At 42.4% G+C, this 20,473-nt stretch overlaps 1 protein-coding gene and 1 pseudogene across 2 annotated transcripts in view; one reads left to right on the top strand and one right to left on the bottom strand.

The window, feature by feature from the left end:
• The window catches only part of cenpe (centromere protein E), a 56,902-nt gene that overhangs the window by 12,178 nt on the left and 24,251 nt on the right, over positions 1–20,473 (bottom strand). For both annotated transcript variants that reach the window (XM_028440146.1, XM_028440147.1), the window contains 21 exons: positions 19,228–19,428; positions 17,948–18,181; positions 17,626–17,820; positions 17,302–17,361; positions 17,152–17,235; positions 14,715–14,798; positions 14,463–14,579; positions 14,159–14,389; positions 9,525–9,758; positions 9,167–9,388; positions 9,015–9,086; positions 8,837–8,896; positions 6,659–6,784; positions 6,313–6,507; positions 6,023–6,232; positions 3,967–4,179; positions 3,683–3,886; positions 3,429–3,605; positions 3,255–3,355; positions 3,080–3,177; positions 2,233–2,368 (listed from right to left, as the gene is read on the bottom strand). In XM_028440146.1, the coding sequence (XP_028295947.1) occupies positions 2,233–2,368; positions 3,080–3,177; positions 3,255–3,355; positions 3,429–3,605; positions 3,683–3,886; positions 3,967–4,179; positions 6,023–6,232; positions 6,313–6,507; positions 6,659–6,784; positions 8,837–8,896; positions 9,015–9,086; positions 9,167–9,388; positions 9,525–9,758; positions 14,159–14,389; positions 14,463–14,579; positions 14,715–14,798; positions 17,152–17,235; positions 17,302–17,361; positions 17,626–17,820; positions 17,948–18,181; positions 19,228–19,428 (3,254 nt within the window). The remainder of the gene's footprint in view (positions 1–2,232; positions 2,369–3,079; positions 3,178–3,254; positions 3,356–3,428; positions 3,606–3,682; positions 3,887–3,966; positions 4,180–6,022; positions 6,233–6,312; positions 6,508–6,658; positions 6,785–8,836; positions 8,897–9,014; positions 9,087–9,166; positions 9,389–9,524; positions 9,759–14,158; positions 14,390–14,462; positions 14,580–14,714; positions 14,799–17,151; positions 17,236–17,301; positions 17,362–17,625; positions 17,821–17,947; positions 18,182–19,227; positions 19,429–20,473) is intronic.
• LOC114458146 (uncharacterized) lies at positions 1,295–1,412 on the top strand (annotated as a pseudogene).

Raw genomic sequence — 20,473 nt, 5'->3', positions numbered from 1 at the left:
TTTCTCTAAAATTTGGTGTGAAGAATTGGGTTTTTTGGAAAGGATCATACAATGAAGGTATTATTTAGCAGCAGTAGTGGAAATATAGGGCCTGATTTGTTTAACCCTCTGGGGCCAACAGCCGGCACGTCCTGATCACATGACCGTATTAAAAAGCCAATAGCGGCAATGCGCAACGTCCTTGGATCTTTGTTTCAACCTGGGTCGAAAGTGTGGATATCAAACTACAAACAAGTCTTTAAATTATGTTGATAGGCCAAACAAAAGTGGAGTTATGAAGGAAAATGTGCACGTGTTTTTCTGTGAAATTTTCTTGAGCTGTCAGAGCGTGTCTAAATCGAAAGTGTTGTGCAGCAAAAAAGACCAACGCTGAAACGTCACATTATAGCTTTTTCCTATTGGATGAGAAAAAGAAGGCCATTGTCCAATCAAAATGTCCACATATAGCAGGAATTTTGTTTTCAACAGAGAAAGAGTGAGTGAGTTGAGAGATTTGAGATAATAGTGATTATTACTGTGATTTGACTGTTTAGTTAGTGTGTAGTGAGTGAGACTGGAGTTTAATGGAGTGTCGAGTACATTTGTTTATTGTTTTATATCAACACAATGAGGCACAAATAATTTGTCTTCCCCTGTATTTGAGATTCATACTTTTTTGTAAATAGTTGTACAAGAGACATTGCTTCCATTTCACTGTAAATAGCTATATATAACTTTTTGATTCATCTGTATATAAATTTTTTAAATATATAGTTTAGATTTGCTATACAAGCAATAAAAATAAAAAAAGTTTGTGACTTTTATAGTTAAAAAAACCTAACTTTTTCCCACTCGAATTTGAGTTTTTAATAATGGTTTTAGATCCACTGTGTTAATACAGTATGCCATATTAAAGAAAGTACTTCACAGTCACATTTGGGAGGTTCTCCTGAAAAAAATATAGCAAACAAGCAAGCTTTATGGATTTCCTTATATGAAATATAAAGGTAAAATGAAACGCAGTGGAAAAACAGCAAAAACACCTTCGGCCCCAGAGGATTAAAGTTTTAGAGGTTAAATTTAATTGAGTTCACAACCTTTTTTTATATGTTTCTTTAAGGTTAGATTAGAGTCCAGTATGGTTCCCAAATATTTGAACTGAGACACTAATTCAATTACCTCTCCATCTAAAAAAAACTTTAAGAATGTTTTGTGATATTGGTCTTTTTGTGAATGTCTTGCTCATTGTCTTTTTAGTATTGAGCACAAAGCAGCTGTCTTTAAGCCAGTGCTGGACCTTAGATAAGGCGTTTGTAAGTTTGGCCATAGCAGCCTGCCATTGCCCGATCCTGTTAGATCTCGGAAGCTAAGCAGGTCTGGGCCTGGTTAGTAGTTGGATGGGAGACCACTGAGAATTCCAGGTGCCACAGTAGGGTGGCAGACACCCCAGTGATATCCGTCATTGTGTCCTTGGGCAAGGCACTTCACCCACATTGTCTAGTATGAATGTAGTGTGTAAGTGAGTGTTGGTTGTGGTCGGAGGTGGCGATGGCGCACTTTGGCAGCCTCGCTTCCGTCAGTCTGCTCCAGGGCAGCTGTGGCTACAATAGTAGTTTACCACCATTAAGTGTGGAGTGATGAATAATCCCTTAATTCTGTAAAGCGACTTTGAGTGTCCAAAAATGCGCTATATAAAATTGATGAATTATTATTATTATGAGATCATGTGGATTGTCAGACCATGCATAAAAATACATCTCATTATTAAAAATGGGACAAACATCTGGCAGATTCTTGATGTACAGTGAAAATAATAAAGGTCCAAGGACTGATCCCTGTGGGACATCTACGGGGCAGCGAAGGTAAGGGGACCGTCAACAATGCACTGTTCTGCCCTCGTGTTAAAGCTTGTGGGGGCGTGGCTTTGGACGGATAACTGATGAGAGGGGCGAGTGGAGCTTAGAGGTAACTCAAATCTTGCTAGCTTTCCAACAATGCAGACTGCACCTTTAATGTTGGACCAGTTTATATATTTCAGTATACAGTATTTCATTTCAATCTATTATATATTGAAATAAGTACCACATTAACTTTAATGTTTTATCTTTTGATGAAATACGGTTGAGAATTGTACAATTTCCATGATATATGTCATTGCTTGCCAACGCCAACTCATTAGGACGTTAATACGTACTGAAAAATACCCTGACAGCAGTGCGTGTATGAGGAGTTGTCTATTCATTCTGGTCCTACCTTTCCAGCTCAGAGATCCTGACATGAAGCCGCTTGGTCTCCTCCTCCAGTTTAGTCTTTTCCAGCAGGATGCTGCTTTTAACCCCCAATCCTCTGGTATTGGTCAGCCTGGCATGAAGGTCTTCACCCTGTAGGACTGAATTCAACATGAACCCTTTTGAAAAACATTGATTGACAGCCGATGATTGGGAAGTACGCAAAATGGGCGGGACTTGCTACTAGGGCTTCTACTGGGACCTGACTGCACAGACTCTGGCTCCAAACTGACATTTGCCCTAATGCGAGACAATGCGGCAGCTGCTACCAGCAGCTAGAGAAAACCTAGAGCTCAGCCACGGTTCAGCAGCACTGTGTTGGAGAGGTATGTGAGATTCATACTTTTTTGTAAATAGTTGTACAAAATCGCATGAGACATTGCTTCCATTTCACTGTAAATAGTTTTTTGATTCATCTGTATATAAGTTTTTGAAATATATACTTAAGATTTGCTATACATTCAATAAAAATGATTTGTTAAAAATGTTTGTGACTTTTATAGTTAAAAAAAACCTAACTTTTTCCAACTCGAATTTGAGTTTTTATAGTGGTTTTAGATCCACTGTGTTAATACAGTATGCCATATTAAAGAAAGTACTTCACAGTCCCATTTGAAAGGTTCTCCTGAGCTTGTCTCATGGCACACCGTTTGGGAACCACTGACTTACTCTACACAAAAAATGATGTGATGATGTAACTTTAAATTATCAACATTTAAATTTGTCAGCGCGACTGTTATGGATTTTTGTCAATAGCCCTTAGTAATGAACAAAGCAGTGTAACAACAGGTAGTCAGAGCTTGTGGTCTTACGTGAGTCTTCTCCTTGTGGTAGGGATTTCCTCAGCGTCTCCTTCAGTCTCCTGAGTGAAGCTTCCTTCTCGCTCAGCAGTGTGTTCATCCTCTGAATCCTGAAAGCGGAGTTAAGCCCATGCTCAGTCTGACATGAACACCACAGAAAGCCTTCAGTGAGCGAAAGGGTCCATACTCATGTTTGTGTTCGTCACAAGTTGAGGCGAGTTTGGCCTCCGTTTGGATCAGCTTGATCTTCACTTTCTCCAGTTCGGCCACACCGGGAGGCACGTTAGTCTAAAACAGGAGGACCGTTACGGTTATATGAGGAAAAGTTGCTGCTGAAAGGCACACCTGAGACTGTCCATACCTCAGACTCTCTCAGCTTGCTCTTCAGGCTCTGGATGGTGTTCTCTTTGTCCTCCACGAGTGCACGGCTGTCCTGCAGCTCCGTCTGCAGCAGCTGGGTGGCCTCCTTCTGGCTGCTCACCCTGTTGTTGGCTTTAATTTGAGAGTCCTGCAGGTGTTCATTCTGAGTACTGAGAATCTGGAATTCACAAACAGGAATATTGGAGATTACACTGTGGTCCCACATACTCGTGTGCGAAAGCTGCACAGACATACCTGAAGCTTGAGCTCAGCTTGCTGGAGCTGCTCAGTCAGCTTCTGGTTGTCTCTGATGAGGGACAGCTCAGCCTGCAGGGGAGCTCCATCCAGAGCCTGCATCAACGTGAATCTCTTATTCTTCTCCTGTTGGAGCAGAGAAACAGCCTCTGCCTCCAGCTTCTTCAGCTCCTCTAACAGAGCACTGTGCTCACTGAGGATGCTCTGTAGAATAAAAACAAAGCTGTGACCGCAAAGATCAGAATTAGAATCCTCTGAGGGGTGCATTGGAGAGTAAAACTAACCTGCACAGGAATGTCCCTGCATCGTGTTACGAGAGCAAACCGACGCTCCCGCTCCCGGATCAGCAGCTCGTTCACTTTTCCAAAATCAATAGGCTCCTCCATCAGTCCAACCAGCTGCTTTAAAAACACGTCTAGCTCTTGTAGCTCAGGATGGAACTCATTGTAGTATAACCGCAGGGAGGAGTGGACAATTTCATTAGAGCTGCTCATTTTCTAAAAGAAAGTCACAAATGTGTGACAGATTTAGATGCAGGGCTCACTGGGCATAACTAACATGCAACTAAAACAAACAACGTGATGGGGTTGCTAGATTCAACACTATGTTGGAAATGTAAACACTGTGATGGTACTTTATTACATGTGCTGTGGTCTTGTCCACAAATCCAATTGTTTTGGATGAGAATACATAATTTTATACAAAAATGTATTGGGTGTACTCTTTGATTTCTGTCCATCATTGTATGTTCTTAGACACTCAAAGGTTTTGCTGAACTGGCCAAATGTACTGAAGGACTGGACACAGACTGTGATCATGATTGGAAAACAAACTCTGCTTAGACACTCGAAATCCCCAGGAACTCCCCCATTTGATGAATGAACTGATGAACTATCAAAGGTTGCAGCATATAAAAACATGTCTTACAGGATCACAAATAAGGCGCACAAATATAAACTTTTTTTTTCTTCTCTTGTCTGCACATGCTGTCAAAGGTCAACACTACAAGAAGTGCAATCATTATGAGACAGCAATGCATGTTTTGTTATTGCAATTAAATAAATTGATTTATTTTATTGCTTAATTTTGACCATCACCAGCCCTCCCTAAGGAAGGGTAAGAAATATTTTATTAGAGGGAGGATATAAAAAGGAAGAGCAGTGTTACACCTAAGTGGAGGGGGAGGGGAAAGGGAGCAGGGAGGAGAGACTCGAGGTAGGAAATAGAAAGGGTGGGGAGAATAGATTTTTTTACAGTGAGGGTGAGATGTGAAGTTGTAGAATATATTGTGTTATTATGTTGTGTAATCAAGCCAGTATAGTGACAAGTGTGAAGCTTAGCTATAATGGTGGTGGCTGTGGACAGGGGGAATGAGTGAGTGGTAATACCTAAAGCAGGTATTTGGGATTAACATGTCTAAAGTTAAGCCCAGTATGAGTTTTATCCCACATTCCAAGGCGTGCCAGTGCATCGTATACCAGTATATGTGCAAAAAACCGCTACCGCAAACCCAGGAACTGCCCCGGGCCCGCAGATGCAGCCAGGCCAGCAGAAAGAGTGGGGGCCAGGGAGCCCCAGGCCACCCCCCCACGGCCAAGCAACCACCCAGACGCCCCCAAGATCCCAGGCTGAGAAGCAGCCACCGCCCCCCACACACACATCCGAGGAAGCCCCAAGCAGCCGAGCACCCAGCGCATCCCGCTACCGACCCCAACCCCCAACCCCAAAGCTCCCCGCCAGCATCCCGCCCCCCACCCACCCACCCACCCACACCCAAGCACCCAACCCCCAAGGGGAGGGCCCAGAGAGCCCCCCGCCCGAGACCCCAGCAGCGGAGCCAAGGCCCAGCAGACGGCCAGAGCCGCGCCAAACGGGCAGCCAGTGGGCACCCGCCAGCGGGCCCAGAGCCAGCAGGGATCAGACCCCAGGCCAGAAGGACCCGGAACGGAAGCAGCACCAAGAGCAGCGCCCCCAGAAGCAGCGACCATGCCCATAGTTGCCGAGGGCACCAAGGGGATGCTGCAAGTTGCCCCGCCAGCCCCCAGGCACACAGACCAGGCACCCCAGAGCACCCCAGAACACCTTTCCTTGATGCCGCCCCCTAGATGAGCCCCTTTTTTTTTTAACTTGTTTTTTTGGTTTGGTAGCAAAGCCATACGAAATGAGTCAATGGTCTCCCCCTGTTTGTTCTGGTGGGTGGGGGTGGGGTGTGTGGGATTGTGTTTTTGTAGTTTTATACATTGATAATGGAAAAATAATTTTAAAAAAAAAGGAAATAAAAAAAACAAACAAACAATGTTTCCTCAGCATGCAGAGAGACACCTTTCTATGTAATCTCACCTGAATGTAAAGCTGCCTTTTTTCCAACAGCTCGCTCAATCTTTGCTCCCACACTGTGGAAAAGTCCTGCTCTTTCATAGATAAGTTGGGAGCCTGCAATCTGCAGAGGAGAACATCCTGCAGCCGCCGCTCCTCAAAAATTTCCAAATCCATCCTTACAATCTCCTCAAACGTCTTTCTGTAGTACTGCACTCGAGTTTGCACCTCAACCTGTGAAGCACAAAATACAAGGTTTCAGGGGATTGTGATCAACTTTGAATTTAGACTGGAGAAGAAATGTGGATATTTACGGCAAAGTTTATCAGCCTCTCAATGGTTGGCTTTCTGGCTTCACGCATTCCTTCGTAGATTCTTATGGTGCTTTCGGGGACAGATACTTTGAAAGCATGAGGCAAACTGAGACAGTCTCCGAGGTTATACTCCAACATCTCTGGGTTATAGTAGGCAGCTACACCTACAAGTTGTTGGCTTTTTCCAAACACCTCCTGCAATGACCAATAACGTATTGAGGGAGCCATGATGGTTACACGAGCTGGTGTATGAGCAATTAAAGATTTTAACCTTTGATCAATGATAAAGTTGCTAGTTTTAGAGCCAAAAATCCCAAAAAGAGCCAAAGAAAGAGTAACAGCTGACCTGAAGCTGTTCAGTGGAAGCCTGCAACCTGGAGGACATTGTTTCCTTTGGACTAGCACTGCTCTGCTTGAAGCTACTCATCTGCTCCTTCAGATTGGACATGGTCTCATTAGCTTCACTGAGCAGCTGAAAGGACAAACAGAAACCCTTCAAAACATCTTTATCCACTTTGTGATCAAAAGGAGCATAGAAGTCTAAGCGTGGATTCACTAAGGTAGCGCTGTTTCCTCACCTGCTGTGTGAAATTCACCAACATTGCGGCACAAATGGGTGCGAGTGTGGACGTGGTTAAGACTGCCCTACTTAAATGAACATTTTGCTCATTCAACGAGGAGAGGTGAGTGCATAGAAGCACAAAATGGCATTTGAAGAAGTTAAATTGCAGGCATGTAAAATGGTAAATGGACTTGATTTTATATAGCGCTTTATCACCACACTGAAGCAGTCTCAAAGCGCTTTACATATCAGCTCATTCACCCAATCACTCTCACATTCACACACCAGTGGGACAGGACTGCCATGCAAGGCGCTAGTCAACCACTGGGAGCAACTTAGGGTTCAGTGTCTTGCCCAAGGACACTTCGACACATAGTCAGGTACTGGGATCGAACCCCCAACCTCTCGATCAGAAGACGACCCTCTACCACCTGAGCCACGGTCGCCCGTGGACTTCACAAACATTCAATAATGTAGAAAACAAAATAAACAAATAAAAATGCTGCTGCCGCATCAGTTCCTGTAACTTTGCTCTTATCAGTCCATGGAAAACATCATGGGCGCACGGTGGCTTAGTGGTTAGCATGTCCGCCCCACAGCAAGAAGGTCCTGGGTTCAAGCCCTGGGGTGGACTTGGGTCCTTTCTGTGTGGAGTTTGCATGTTCAAACCGTGCAGCGTGGGTTTCCTCCGGGTCCTCCGGCTTCCTCCCACAATCCAAAAACATGACTAAGGTTGATTGGAGTCTCTAAATTGCCCATAGGAGTGAATGAGAGAGTGAATGGTTGTCTGTCTGTGTTGCCAGTGATGGACTGGCGCCCTGTCCAGGGCGCCCTATGAGAGCCAGAGATTGGCACCGGAAGACCCCCGCGACCCTGTTAAACGGGAATAAGCGGGTATGAAAATGGATGAGTTCCTGAGCTGCGCTGTGTCAGGCACACTGTCATATGTGAACATTGTGCCATCGCTGCATCAATTACGCAGCTGACGCTTCTTGCCATCAATGCGACACGAGAGTTTGACAGTCAAAACATGGAGAGGAAGATACAGGAGCTCACTGGAGTGGTGAGTCTGGAGCGACATCCATGAAGCTCCACGCACAGGGACTTTCTGCACCACAGCATAGACAAACTAGACTCCACATAGGCTGCCTTAGGCATCCAGCTGTTTCTCTTACTTGCGTGCACACACTTCATTCTGCATTTTCTTTCACTATTGTTTTCTTTATATTATTTATTTATACAAGAAAGATTAACTGGAGCCTTTTTTTAATCTTCGCTGTGTATTGTGTCAAAATTAAATGCAGCTATGATCTCTGCGTATGAGCTTGTGGGTCGTACTATTTTCAGCCCAGAAGCAGTCACCGCAAACAGGTCCAGATTTAATGAACTGCATTGCGTCCACTGCATTATCTTATATGTATATCCCCCTCCCATTTTTTGTGCCCCTTGTAAAATCCATCTACATTACATATTCATCAGAAGGAAACTAAATGGATAATAACGCACTGCATGCACACAGTCCTGATTCCCTGGAGTTTGTACCCTTATTAGCATGTGGAGCGACATTTGTACAGGTTTTAATACCCCTTAACCTTTAGTGAATCCACCCCTAAGTGTGGATTACACAGTCCCTATAAGTGTAACTAAACCCCCAGGTTTAGGCTGACGTGCACTAAGCTTCAAATTTAAAAAATGCCCCAATAATGGGCGTTGCTCCTGGAGTAGTTAAGACACTGTCTGACAGCAGCCCACAGAAACACATGCACACACAACCCTGTAGACACAATAGCAGCTATGAGCCCTGAAAAACCACCTCAAACACACATGCCAGGGAGAAGGACACTCAGTGACAAGAAGTGAGGAGGAAGTACAAGTTCCTACCATACATATGAATTCAGCAGAAAAAAATTGGCTTTGAGGTTTAGTTACTTTAATTATGTAGAAGAGACGAGATGATCTCACCTGCTGTGTAGCATCTGCTTTAGCCTGTTGTAGCCTGAGCTGCTCCTCCAGCTGCTGCACCTGTCATTAACACAGTGTGAGCTCACAGTAAACTGCGGGACTTCAGAATCACATTTACAATTGGCTTTAATGCTCTTTTTCTGTCGTATTTAAAACATCGCATTTAACATGAGCCTACCTGTTGCTTCAGGGCCTCACATTCCTTTTGTCCCACCTCCTGCTGCCTCAACCTCTCCTGAATGCCTGAGCTCTAAAGTCACATGTAATTAAGTGTTTGAAGTGGCTCTCACTCCTCTCACTTAGTCTGTGAAAACCAAGTGTTTGTTGTACCTTCTCCATAGGGTCCTCCAGCTGTAGTTGAAGCTGCTTCTTCTCCTGCCTCAGTACCTCCAGGATCTTCTGCAGCTCATCTCTGTCTTCACTGAGAGTTTTTACTCTGTTTAGGAGCTTCTCCTTCTCCTCTGTGGAGCTCTGAGTGTCAGCTGTCCTCTTAGACAGCAGAGAGTCTCTCTCTGCTTCCAACATCTGCAGCTTCTCTGTCATACCTCTCATCTGTACGGACAGAATCAAAGCTCAATAAACCACTGGTGTGTCAATGACATTTAAAGCCCTAAACCTCACAAGTTCTACAGTGATCAAAAATACATGTAACTTATTTAAATTATTACACAAAAGCATGATCCCAAACCTGGCTGTGCAGCTCTTCAGTCGTGTCTTCCAGCTGTAGTTTGAGCTGCTGCTTCTCCTGCCTCAGTCCTTCCAGGATCTCCAGCAGCTCATCTCTGTCCTCACTGAGAGTCCTCACTCTGTTTAGCAGCTTTTCCTTCTCCTCTGTGGAGCTCTGAGTGTCAGTTGTCTTCTCAGACAGCAGAAGGTCTCTCTCTGCTTCCAACATCTGCAGCTTCTTTGTCAGACCGCTCATCTATATGAACAGAATCAAAGATCAATAAACCAATGGTGGGGCAGATACATTTAAAAGTCCCATATAATGCACTTTTCACCCATCTCCATTTGTTCCAAGAACCCCAAAACGTAGTATTTGAGGTTTATTTTCCCAAACTTGCCTGTTTTCCAGAGTTTTAGCCCTCTGACAACAGACTTTCTGAGCAATGCCTGCTTATGCATATTCATGAGTGGGCATGTCTATAGAGTAGTCTATAGTATAGACGCTGACTTGCCTGCATGCCTCGCTCTGAGGGAGATCAGTGATCACCAAAGCGATTTTCTTTTGCTATCCACACAGCCAAAAAACTGTACATTACAGTAAAACACATGGCTTTTTAAGTGGCTATTGGTATTGTGAATCCGTCTTCAGGGTGTGTTAAGTTGTGTTAAGCTGATACGTCACTTTCTTCTCCTCCTCTGCTCTTCTAACTACAGGAATAGTGCATTTAAGGTGATAATCATTTGTTTTTTTTCAACCGCTGCGTCGTATTGTGTCACAAACACTTCAGATCAGCGATACGAGGCGATGACACCTCCACATGAACAAATAGTGTATACACTGCAGTGTATGTTCACTGTGGAGGCGCGGCACCGGCAGCAGGAACTGTTCCTTTTTCAGAAGAGGGCAAAGCAGCAGGTCAGAGAGCAGGATTAGTGAGGATTGCTCAGAGATGCAGGAAGGAAGCCCAATAATACTTTGGGGGTGTTTTATATAAGGAATTACCATTGTAACAAGGATAAAAGCTCAAAAAAGTTGGTTTGCATGATATAGAACCTTTAAAATCCTTAACATCACATTTTCTACAGCAGTGGCCCTCAGTCTGCATATGACCCTGAGTGTGTGTGTGTGTGTGTGTGTGTTTTGGTCAGCACGTGTAAATGGGCAGTCATCTCTAATGTCTATTACAGTGGTTCTCAAACAGGGGTCTGAAAACACCAGGAGTCCTCGAGCTGTATCTTGGTTTCCGTGGAATAATAATAAAAGAAAAAAATAATATTCATGTCATATCATTACAAAGGTGTGGGGATCAATGGAAGGAAGAAAACATGTACAGTATATGATACTGGTCATGACGCTCTGCTGTATCACTGAAGCGCGATGGCAAAAATAACTTAATTGCTTTTTTTTTTTCAAATAAATGTGCACATATTTTGTTTATATGCACATTTTATGTTATATACAAGACTAGTCCAAGTACTCTTTGGAACATTCAAAGACCAGATCATTACTACAGCATTTAAGGGCCCAATGAATGTCAGTGAATTGTGTTTAATTGATGTGAGGATCAGTAAAGGGCCCTTGAAATATTTTCTCCCCTGGCACATGGTTTAAAAAGTTTGAGAGCCCCTGGTTTCATAGACATCCATACACTTCACCGCAGCTTGTGTGGAATTGATACATATGTAAATAATATAGCTTAATTTGTATCAAAATATTCATTTTAGGAGTCACTGCTAACCCAGACCTTCCTCTAAACAAGCCACACTACAGAATTCACACATGCTGTTCCTTACAGGAGAAAAAGCCAAAAATGGCACAATTGTGCAGCTGTTTGTTAATAATTGTGCCAGTGTGGCATTTTGAATCTGCAAATGTAACCAAGAATTGTCTTTCGGGTCAGACTTCATTTGAAATGAAATAAGATTCATATCATATCACCATTTTGAGAAAAAATATTGAGATATGAGCTTTGGTCCATATTGAACAGCCCTAGTAGGTATGTTCACAGCATTTCAATGTCAACAAGGGTAGACCTACCAGATTCTAATCACCTATCACCAATTGTATTTAGTAGGTGGTTGACAAGTGGGTATTTTAGATTTCTTGTACACCTGTCTTACAATATAAAAAGCCCTGATAAATGGGAGGGTTGTGCGTGTCAGATGTAAAATTGGTGATGAACTGTGGCAAAGCTTTTTCCACTGCACGGGGAAATGGAAAAAGCTAAATGACGGATTCGCAATTTCATTTTTGAAGCAGTTTGTTAATTGATACTTTTCCACCAGTCAGAGAACAGACTGAACAAGTACCACAGTGGAATCACAAATTAGGGCATGTATTAGTGTCTTTGAACTTTGGCACACATGGTGTGATGCCCAGGCAAAGTATTTGCAACAGACACAAAATGTTCTCTCTCATTAAATGCCGTGTACATAGTTTATGAAAACACTTTATCAATATGACATCTTGAAACCTTGATGAATTTATTTAACAAAAGTTTCCATAGAGGGTTTGATTTTTAATAAAATGAAAGTAACATTTTGTTATAAGTTAGCATGTTATGTTTTTGTTTCTCTGTCCTTTTAGTTCATAAAACAATTTTTAAAAAGAATATTGTTCCTCAACCCCTTTCTTCATATAGATTTCGTACTGTTTTGTTTTATTAAAAATTTTGTCAAAAGGAAATGCCATTTATTTTATTTTAGAATATTGATTTTGTTTTAAATGAAGAGGATATTTTGTTGTGAATGTAACAGTATTATGACTTGCGGCTTGACTGATCATAATAAACAGACCTGTGACTCGTTAAAACATTTCTTAGTAAACCTTTAAGATTTGTATTTGAGTACAGGGCTCGAGACTGCTACCATAATGGTCGCATATGTGAGTATATTTTCAGTGTGTGCGAGTGAAAATTTTATCTTGTCGCATCCGTGCGAGTGCGTATTGATGACCTTATTTTGGATGGAGCGGCTGAATGCTCCGTCACGTTCCTGTGTATTCAGTGGTTAACTGATGTTGAGATTTCCCATGGCAATGAAGGCATCATGGTTACATGCAGCTTTCTCTGTCAATGTGTGTTTTTGTTTACAGGTGTTCTGAGTGCTGATTGGCTGGGAGGCTGGGGAAAGGGCGGGCGTAAGCGGGAAAAGAGTGAACAATTCTGTTCCCACGGCAGTGTGAGTGTATGATGGTTCTTTGTGTGTTTGATTGTTTATTTTTGGCGTGTTACAACGACCTCTATTAAAGCCTGTAAAACTGTGATAACGGCCGAGTCACGTCATTACAATACCTTTTGGGCTGCAGTGAGTGTGTGTGTGTGCCTCCTCTTTCCCCCCTTGTTGCGCGAGGCACCGAGCTAATAATCTACCGGCTGCAATACGTTCAATAAAATAATAACTTACGCCGAGTATGCTTCTGGCTCGGACCTACAATTTAAGTTAATGGGACAGGCTCGGGTCGGGTTAGGCTTTATGCCCGCGGACCCGGGTGAGGAAACGGTGAGCGCTCACACAACTTGGCTGCAGGTAACTGAATGGTGAATGCACCGAGTATAAACAACAACGCGCTCCTTTGGAGTGCACGCAGTCCACGAACAGAGCCAGGCCTAACGAGCCCTTCAGTGAGAGTGCGATCACATTGAGAGCAGCAGTAAAAAGGAAAAATGTGCCTAGCGCAGAGATAGTGTACACGCTCATCAGAACCAGCATGGAGGGACCAGAACTGATGGACTATGATGCCAGGCCAGATGTTCAGCTTTAGTTCTCCCATGACAGGGGTCTGCAACCTGCGGCTCTGGGGCCTAATGTGGCCCTTTGACTCTTTTGCAATGGCTCCCTATAGCTTTAAAAAAAAAAAAAAAAAAAACTATTGAAATGAGGAGTTATTTTTTAGCTCCAGGAGGACTTTAATCCAGGTGTGGTGAGGTTAAATGGTTCCTTGTAGAGTAAAGGTTGCAGACCCCTGACCAGGGGAAGACGGTTAGGAGACCCCACTATAAGAGCTGGACCCTAATTCCATTGGATGAAGCAATGCAGACGCTAAGTTGGTTATGTTACTGTTAAGTTAATTTAAGTACAGCCTTTCTGCAAAGTAAAAAACAGAATACATGTAACCTGTTGTTATGATTTGCTGTTATTTAAAAAAAAATGTTACGTCTTCTTTTAAAATTATATAAAAGAAATGACCTGTTATTTTAGCCACTGCTTGTTGCAGAAAAACTTAATATTGGCACTAAAACATTAAAACATTTAGCAAATATATGTCGAGTCAATGTAAATCTTTACTTCATACAAAACTACGGAACGCCAGTTAAGTCAACTATTCATTAGCATGCATGCAGGGCTATGCCCCCCGCCCGCCCCCCACTCAAAAAAAAGGAAAAAAAGGTGCGACCAAATTCTGTGCTGGTGCTGAGAAAGTTAGTCGCACCAGTGCCACCACTGGAAAAGTTAGTGTAGAGCCCTCGAGTATGCCTGTTCCTTTGTGTAATTCTGTAATTAATTTACAGATATTTGAAACTAACAGACAGAATCAAAGTTGAATAAACCACTGGTGTGTCAATGATATTTAAAGCCCTGAACTTCACAAGTTCTACAGTGGTCAAAAATGTACGTAACTTCATTAAATAATTACACAAAAGCTTGAATTCAAACCTGAGTGTGCAGCTCTTCAGTCGTGTTCTCCAGTTGCAGTTGGAGCTGCTGCTTTTCCTGCTTCAGTCCTTTCAGGATCTCCTGTAGCTCATCTCGGTCTTCACTGAGAATCTTCACGCTGTCTAGCAGCTCCTTTTCATTCACTGAGCCCTGGTATTTCTTCTCCATCTCACAGAGCAGAAGATCCCTCTCTGATTTCACACTCTCCATGTCTTCTGCCAGGCCTCTGATCTGCATGAGTCACAGGAAGCAGTAGGATGCATCCCTCGGTTGGAATGAAAAAAAAGAGAGCTGAGCCACTGACCTGTTTATGGTAAGAGTTCTCCCTCTCTTTGCTCTGTTCCTCCATATTTTCCTTGGTGTTCTTCAGAACCAGCAGCTCTTCTTGAACAGCCTTCAGAAGCTCTTGTGTTAAAGATACCTGCAAACAGACAGTAAATGCATTCTTAGCCTGTCTGTATTTGGCTTATATCACTGACAATTTATTGATTGTATCCCAAAACTGATACGTTACAATGTGCAAATATATTTCTGAACTTTGGCTAGCACTTCTTACCGTGCTTATTTTCTGCAAAAGATCATTTTCCAGCTGCTTCTTCTCCTCCCTGGTAGTCTGATAAGACACATTCAGCTCTGTAGCCTGTGGGAACGAACACACACACAAAATTCAATCCAGCGTGTTCACCAGTCCTGTGCTAGTTCCTAAAAGGGAAAAATAATGGGAGAAAAATGTCTTGCACATGTAGTTGAGACCGCCCTATTTAAAATAGCTTTTAATTCATGTAAAGGGTTTAACATGGAAACTAGTTTGATTTAGTGAATACATATGAATTTGTGTAGCAAACAAAATCAATATACTGTAAATGAAAGTACCATTTACCTGAATGGACTTAAAAACGTAATGTTATCTTTTCTTAATTTAATGTAAGTTGCTCCATTGCCTGTTGGGCATTTCTATAACATGGAAAACAGTCACTTTGGCAAAGGCCAGAAACCTATTGATAACATTGATCTGAGTTACTGCAGTAACAAAGAAATTAGTCTGCAGCACTTGAAGCTACTGGGCATCACCTGAGAGGTTAGCTGTCTGGGTTAGCGCTTTGTAATGCACGATCAGAGGTGAACCTAGTGGGTGCGCACTGTAGCTGTTCCCAATCAACGTTCTTGAAGACAAAATACTGCGCTTACATCTTGCAATTTTGGAACCAGAGTCTGTGCAGTAGGGTCCGGCGGGAGGAGCCATGGTAACATGCCCCGCTCATTTAGCGTAGTGCCCTGATGACTTACGCAGCCCAGCTATGCCAAGAGCATAAGTATCTTTCTCGCTGAAAATTCTACCAATGGCTTAGAACTGTTTACTGCAGAAAAACTCATTTTGAGATCTCAAAGAAGACGAAAAAATTGGTAAATGACTTTCCTTCATGACGTTACTGCTCTCCACAAAGAGCTACGCAAGATCCGCGGCTGTCAATCATCATCATATACAACATCCCATTTTTCAACCTCAAATAACTTAATTAAAACAAACTCCACAGAAAAATGAGCACTTGAACACAATGTAGGATGATAACTAATGATCACAGCAGAGTTTAGGTTTGGGAAAAAATTATATGCCGAGTATTTTAACTTTACAGTTTGACCCACATTCCATCTGTTATCATTGAGGGGCCGGGGTTTGTGACCTATACTACAGCCAGTCAGCAGGGGAAGCTCTAAAAATAAAAGCTTCACTCCATCGGGGAGATTGTCCTGTCCAATCTTTTACAGAATATGGGTGAACCTCACGCCATGGCTGCTCACATCACACAGCTGGTCAGCGATGCTTATGGGCTGACAGTCACCATCAATGCTTTGGCAAAGGTGTTTGCCACTAGTTTAAATCCCAGAACCTCATCTGTGCAGTTGAGACATGGAGATGCAGATGCATTTCTGTGCGTAATGCAGTGAGTTACCACCTGCCTGTAAGACGTACTAATCTCATAGACAAAAACAAGCAACTCAAAGAATTAAAGGTTTCATAAATGTGACTGCGTGTACTGCATTATTGTAATTACAAAATCAATGTTTTGCCACCCACATCTTATCCACCCATGTCACATATTCAGCAGAGGCAAACACACTAAATGGATTGTGCTTTCGATGTTGCATGCTTGACAGACTAATCCTGACTGTGTGGGGTTTGCACTGTTTATCAACGTGTGTAGTAACGTTTCAACATGGTTTTACAGGCACAAACTGTTGGTAAATCTGCCCCTCTGAGTGCTTTTGTATTTCTTTGCATTAGACCGACAGCAAAAGCAGTTGACATAAAACATTGAACTTATATTTTTAAACTCTGATTTTCTGATAACCCAGAACGGTTGACACACTGGGGGTATCTGTACTTTGATCTATTAGAATAGAATACTGGGCATCTCTGATATCACTCTCTATACATTCATAGGCAAACTGCGCAATTAATTAGTGCAAAGCATTTGAGCTGACGTACTGTGACTTATTTGTGACTTGAGTTGGATTCTAATTATTCACCTTGATGATCCACAGCACTGACTGATGTGCGGCTATCTTTAACTCATTTGCCCTGTTTCATTTTGAAGTAGTGATACCAATGTCTGCACCTTTCTTCTCTATGAGGCTTACAGAGTTGTTGTTTTTTTCTTTTGGTGCTTTGCATTGATTGCATGCTGTAAAAAAATCTGTGCAGTGCACAATGCATTTAGGTTACTGTATCTCCCACCTGTGGCTGGAGCCAATCTGTCACACTTTCTCCCACTAGGTTGTATTTTTTTACCATTTGTTTTCTACTTATTCCAGCTCATTGTAGCTCCTCGTCACTGACAGACTGCATGTATGTTAATGCAGATGGGAGTGCGCCAGACATGTCAGTAAACGGGCAAAGGATATGTGAAACTGCAAAGCTGCAAGTGTATGAGTTAGAGGCGTAAGCAGTACTTCTTGTGATCAATACTCCTAATGACAAATCATTTTTGCACCTGTTCCACTTGTTTTTGAAGCTCACACTTCAGCTGGTTCATTTCCTCTTTGGTCATCTCCAGATGTTCCTCCAGCTTTTGAATCTAGGCACAGACATGGTTTCAGGTTTTAATGGGGTAGTGTAGAAAATAAGGCTGGCAGTGGAGTACCTGCAGAAGCTGCTGAGGGTGAGTCTCATTGCTGAGGTGCTGTTGAAACTCACACTGCATCTGAAGAGGAGAAACCAAGACAGAGGTCTGCTCATCTAAAAAATTAACTATTCACTCTTTAAACTACATGTCAACATCTACAATCCCTTGCTGTTACAAGTGCTTACAATTTCTGAACCAATAGAGAAATTTACAAAAGTTTACAACTTGTTAGACTTTGTCTGGCTTTACTAAACATACACAAGCATGGGAAGAAGAAGCAGAGTTAATGTTTGTGTGTGTGTGTGTGTGTGTTTGTGAGGAAGCAGATTATATTCTTTTTACCTTCTCCATCGTGTCCTCCAGCTGTAGTTGGAGCTGCTGCTTCTCCTGCCTCAGTCCTTCCAGGATCTCCTGCAGCTCGTCTCTGTCCTCACTGAGAGTCTTCACTCTGTTCAGCAGCTCCTCCTTCTCCTCTGTGGAGTTCTGAGTGTCTCTCTCTGCTTCCAACATCTCTAACTTCTCTGTGAAACATCTCATCTGTATGAAAAATAGTAAAAGGTGTTAACTGCTGGTTAGATAGAGAGCAGATAAAAGCTAATATAATTTTACATTCAATTGTGTGTAAAATAGATATAAGTTTTTATATGAGAGATTGATTTCAAACCTGGCTGTGCAGCTCTTCAGTCGTGTCCTCCAGCTGAAGTTGGAGCTGCTGCTTCTCCTGCCTCAGTCCTTCCAGGATCTCCTGCAGCTCGTCTCTGTCCTCACTGAGAGTCTTCACTCTGTTCAGCAGCTTTTCCTTCTCCTCTGTGGAGCTCTGAGTGTCAGCTGCCCTCTCAGATAGCAGAAGGTCTCTCTCTGCTTCCAACATCTGAAGCTTCTCTGTCAGACCTTTCATCTATACGGAGAGAATCAAAGGTCAGTTAACAGTGTTTATATGTATATAATACCTTCATTGAAGCATTACCAGGGCTCTACACTGATATTTTCCCAAGTAGCACATGTGCTATTCATGACACAAACTAATCCAGACCCTCCATGCTGATACTTGGCAGCATCAAAAATCCTTAAATCTTTTTTTTTTTCTCAAGTGGAAAGGATGAATGTTTCTACAGTAAAGAATATGAACTACATCATTAAACTGGAAGAGAGAACTACCCCATTCCACTTCATCATCTTCACCTTACTGGTGACTTTATCCTATTCCATATAATCGGTTTTTATCTTTCTTATTGATTGCTTTGGTCTTTCCCAGTGTTTCCTCAGATAAAGCCCTCTGCACTGGTGGCTGTGATGGGCTGTAGCTGCAGTGGTGATGTCTCGTGGGTGGTGGTGAATGGCCTCTGCCATTTTGCTGCACTGGGCGCTCTGTCTCAACACCGTGTGCCTACGGTCTGATCAATCAAGCAAATGGCTTCTTGTGATGGTGTCTTGTCACCAAGATCCTCTGTACCCAGCCATGTGTACCCAATGTCATATGCCATCATTTTTATTTCAACCTGTATGTGGTGGATGTGGTTTGTAAGAGGTGGCTTTAACCTTGTAAAGCACTTTGAGCTGCATTCTTTGTATGAAAAGCACTTTTATAAATTTTCATGCTGGTTTCATGCTTTTTTTTCAGTTGGCCTGTGACCTTTCACGTGACACATGTTGCATTATTACATAGAGTGACTGTGATTGGTGCACTGCTGCCAGAGGATAATTTTCTATGAAATGTAATGAAACAAAAAGTGTTGCATGTTGAAACTTATACATTTCCTACATTTTTAGGACACTGCTAGCCTTCCTTATAATCTTACTCTCTAATTAAAGTGAACCTGTGAATATTTAGTATTTAAGAAGTGATTTTCTAACTGGTAGCCCTTCGGACTATACAGTACCCACGAAGTAGCTCATGGTTTTAGAAAGGTTGGTGACCCTTGCAATAGAAGCTTGATCCCAAACCTGAGTGTGCAGCTCCTCAGTTGTGTCCTCCAGCTTTAATTGGAGCTGCTTCTTCTCCTGCCTCAGTCCTTCCAGGATCGCCTGCAGCTCATCTCTGGCCTCACTGAGAGTCTTCACTCTGTCCAACAGCCCCTCCTTCTCCTCTGTGGAAGAGTTTCTCTCTGCTTCCAACATCTGCTGCTTCTCTGTCAGACCTCTCATCTGTATGAACATAGTCAAAGGTCAATAGTGATTCTCATTAGCTGCTGGGTAATTAGACAGCAGATGAAAGCTGAAATATAATTTTACATTCAATCAAATGTGAATAAACCACTGGTGTGTCAATTATGCTTAAAATCCTAAACCTCTACACTGTTCTACAGTGTTTAAAGATTTCATAATCGTAACTCAGAATCACAAGGGGTGAACTGGCAATTTCCCCAAGGAGCACTTGTGCTCCAAAAGTGATATATGAGAGCACAAAGAATGATTAGAAAAAGAAAAAAAAAAGGAAGATCATTATTGTCAGAAGTAGAGAAGACAGATGGTCAACTTTCCCTGACTTTTATTGTCCGGTGTACAGATTTATGTGTAGGAAATCTGTGTCAGAAAACTATATAATCCCGGTGTTAGCTAACCCTGTATGCTGTTCAGTCAGAATTTCTTCCAGAATGTAGAACCAATGGTCAAACACTGCGCAATGTGGATGGTTCTGTATACTCTTTTCCACTATTACTGTGGTGTGGTTTTATTGTGACATGGATGCCCTGGGTCTGAAATAAAGATTGCAACAGCATTATTGATTTACATTGTCATTTCTCATTTCTTTCAGTTGTTCAACTGAACAAAGAATGCCCATTTAACAGAATCAAAAGCCTTCTCAGCATACAGACTCCCTATAATTGCTTGGGTTTTGTCCTTTTGTATTTGTCCTAATATCTGTAATATTATTCTGATGTTATCAGTTGTTTGTCAATGATGAATAAAGCTGGTCTGGTATAAGTTAATGAGGTCGGACAAAAGCATCTCCAATCTGCTGGTAAAAATAGGAGGTAAATAATTTATAATTTAAGTTGAGGAAAGTAAATGATCAATAATTCCCACATTCTCGTCGATCGTTCCCCTCTCTTAACTGAGATGGTTGCCTCCGTCCAAGAGGGCGGGATTTCTCCCTGCTGGAGGGTGTGGTTAAATGTCTTCAGTAATAGTGGGACCAGTTCTGTCCTTAGGCTGCTATACCATTGAAAGCTGTAGCCGTCCCTCACAG

Source organism: Gouania willdenowi, chromosome 24 (genome assembly GCF_900634775.1).
Source record: "Gouania willdenowi chromosome 24, fGouWil2.1, whole genome shotgun sequence".
NCBI classification, from domain to species: Eukaryota; Metazoa; Chordata; class Actinopteri; order Blenniiformes; family Gobiesocidae; genus Gouania; species Gouania willdenowi.
The sequence above is the reverse complement of the archived record's forward strand: the minus strand, read 5'-3'. Positions and strand labels throughout refer to the sequence as shown.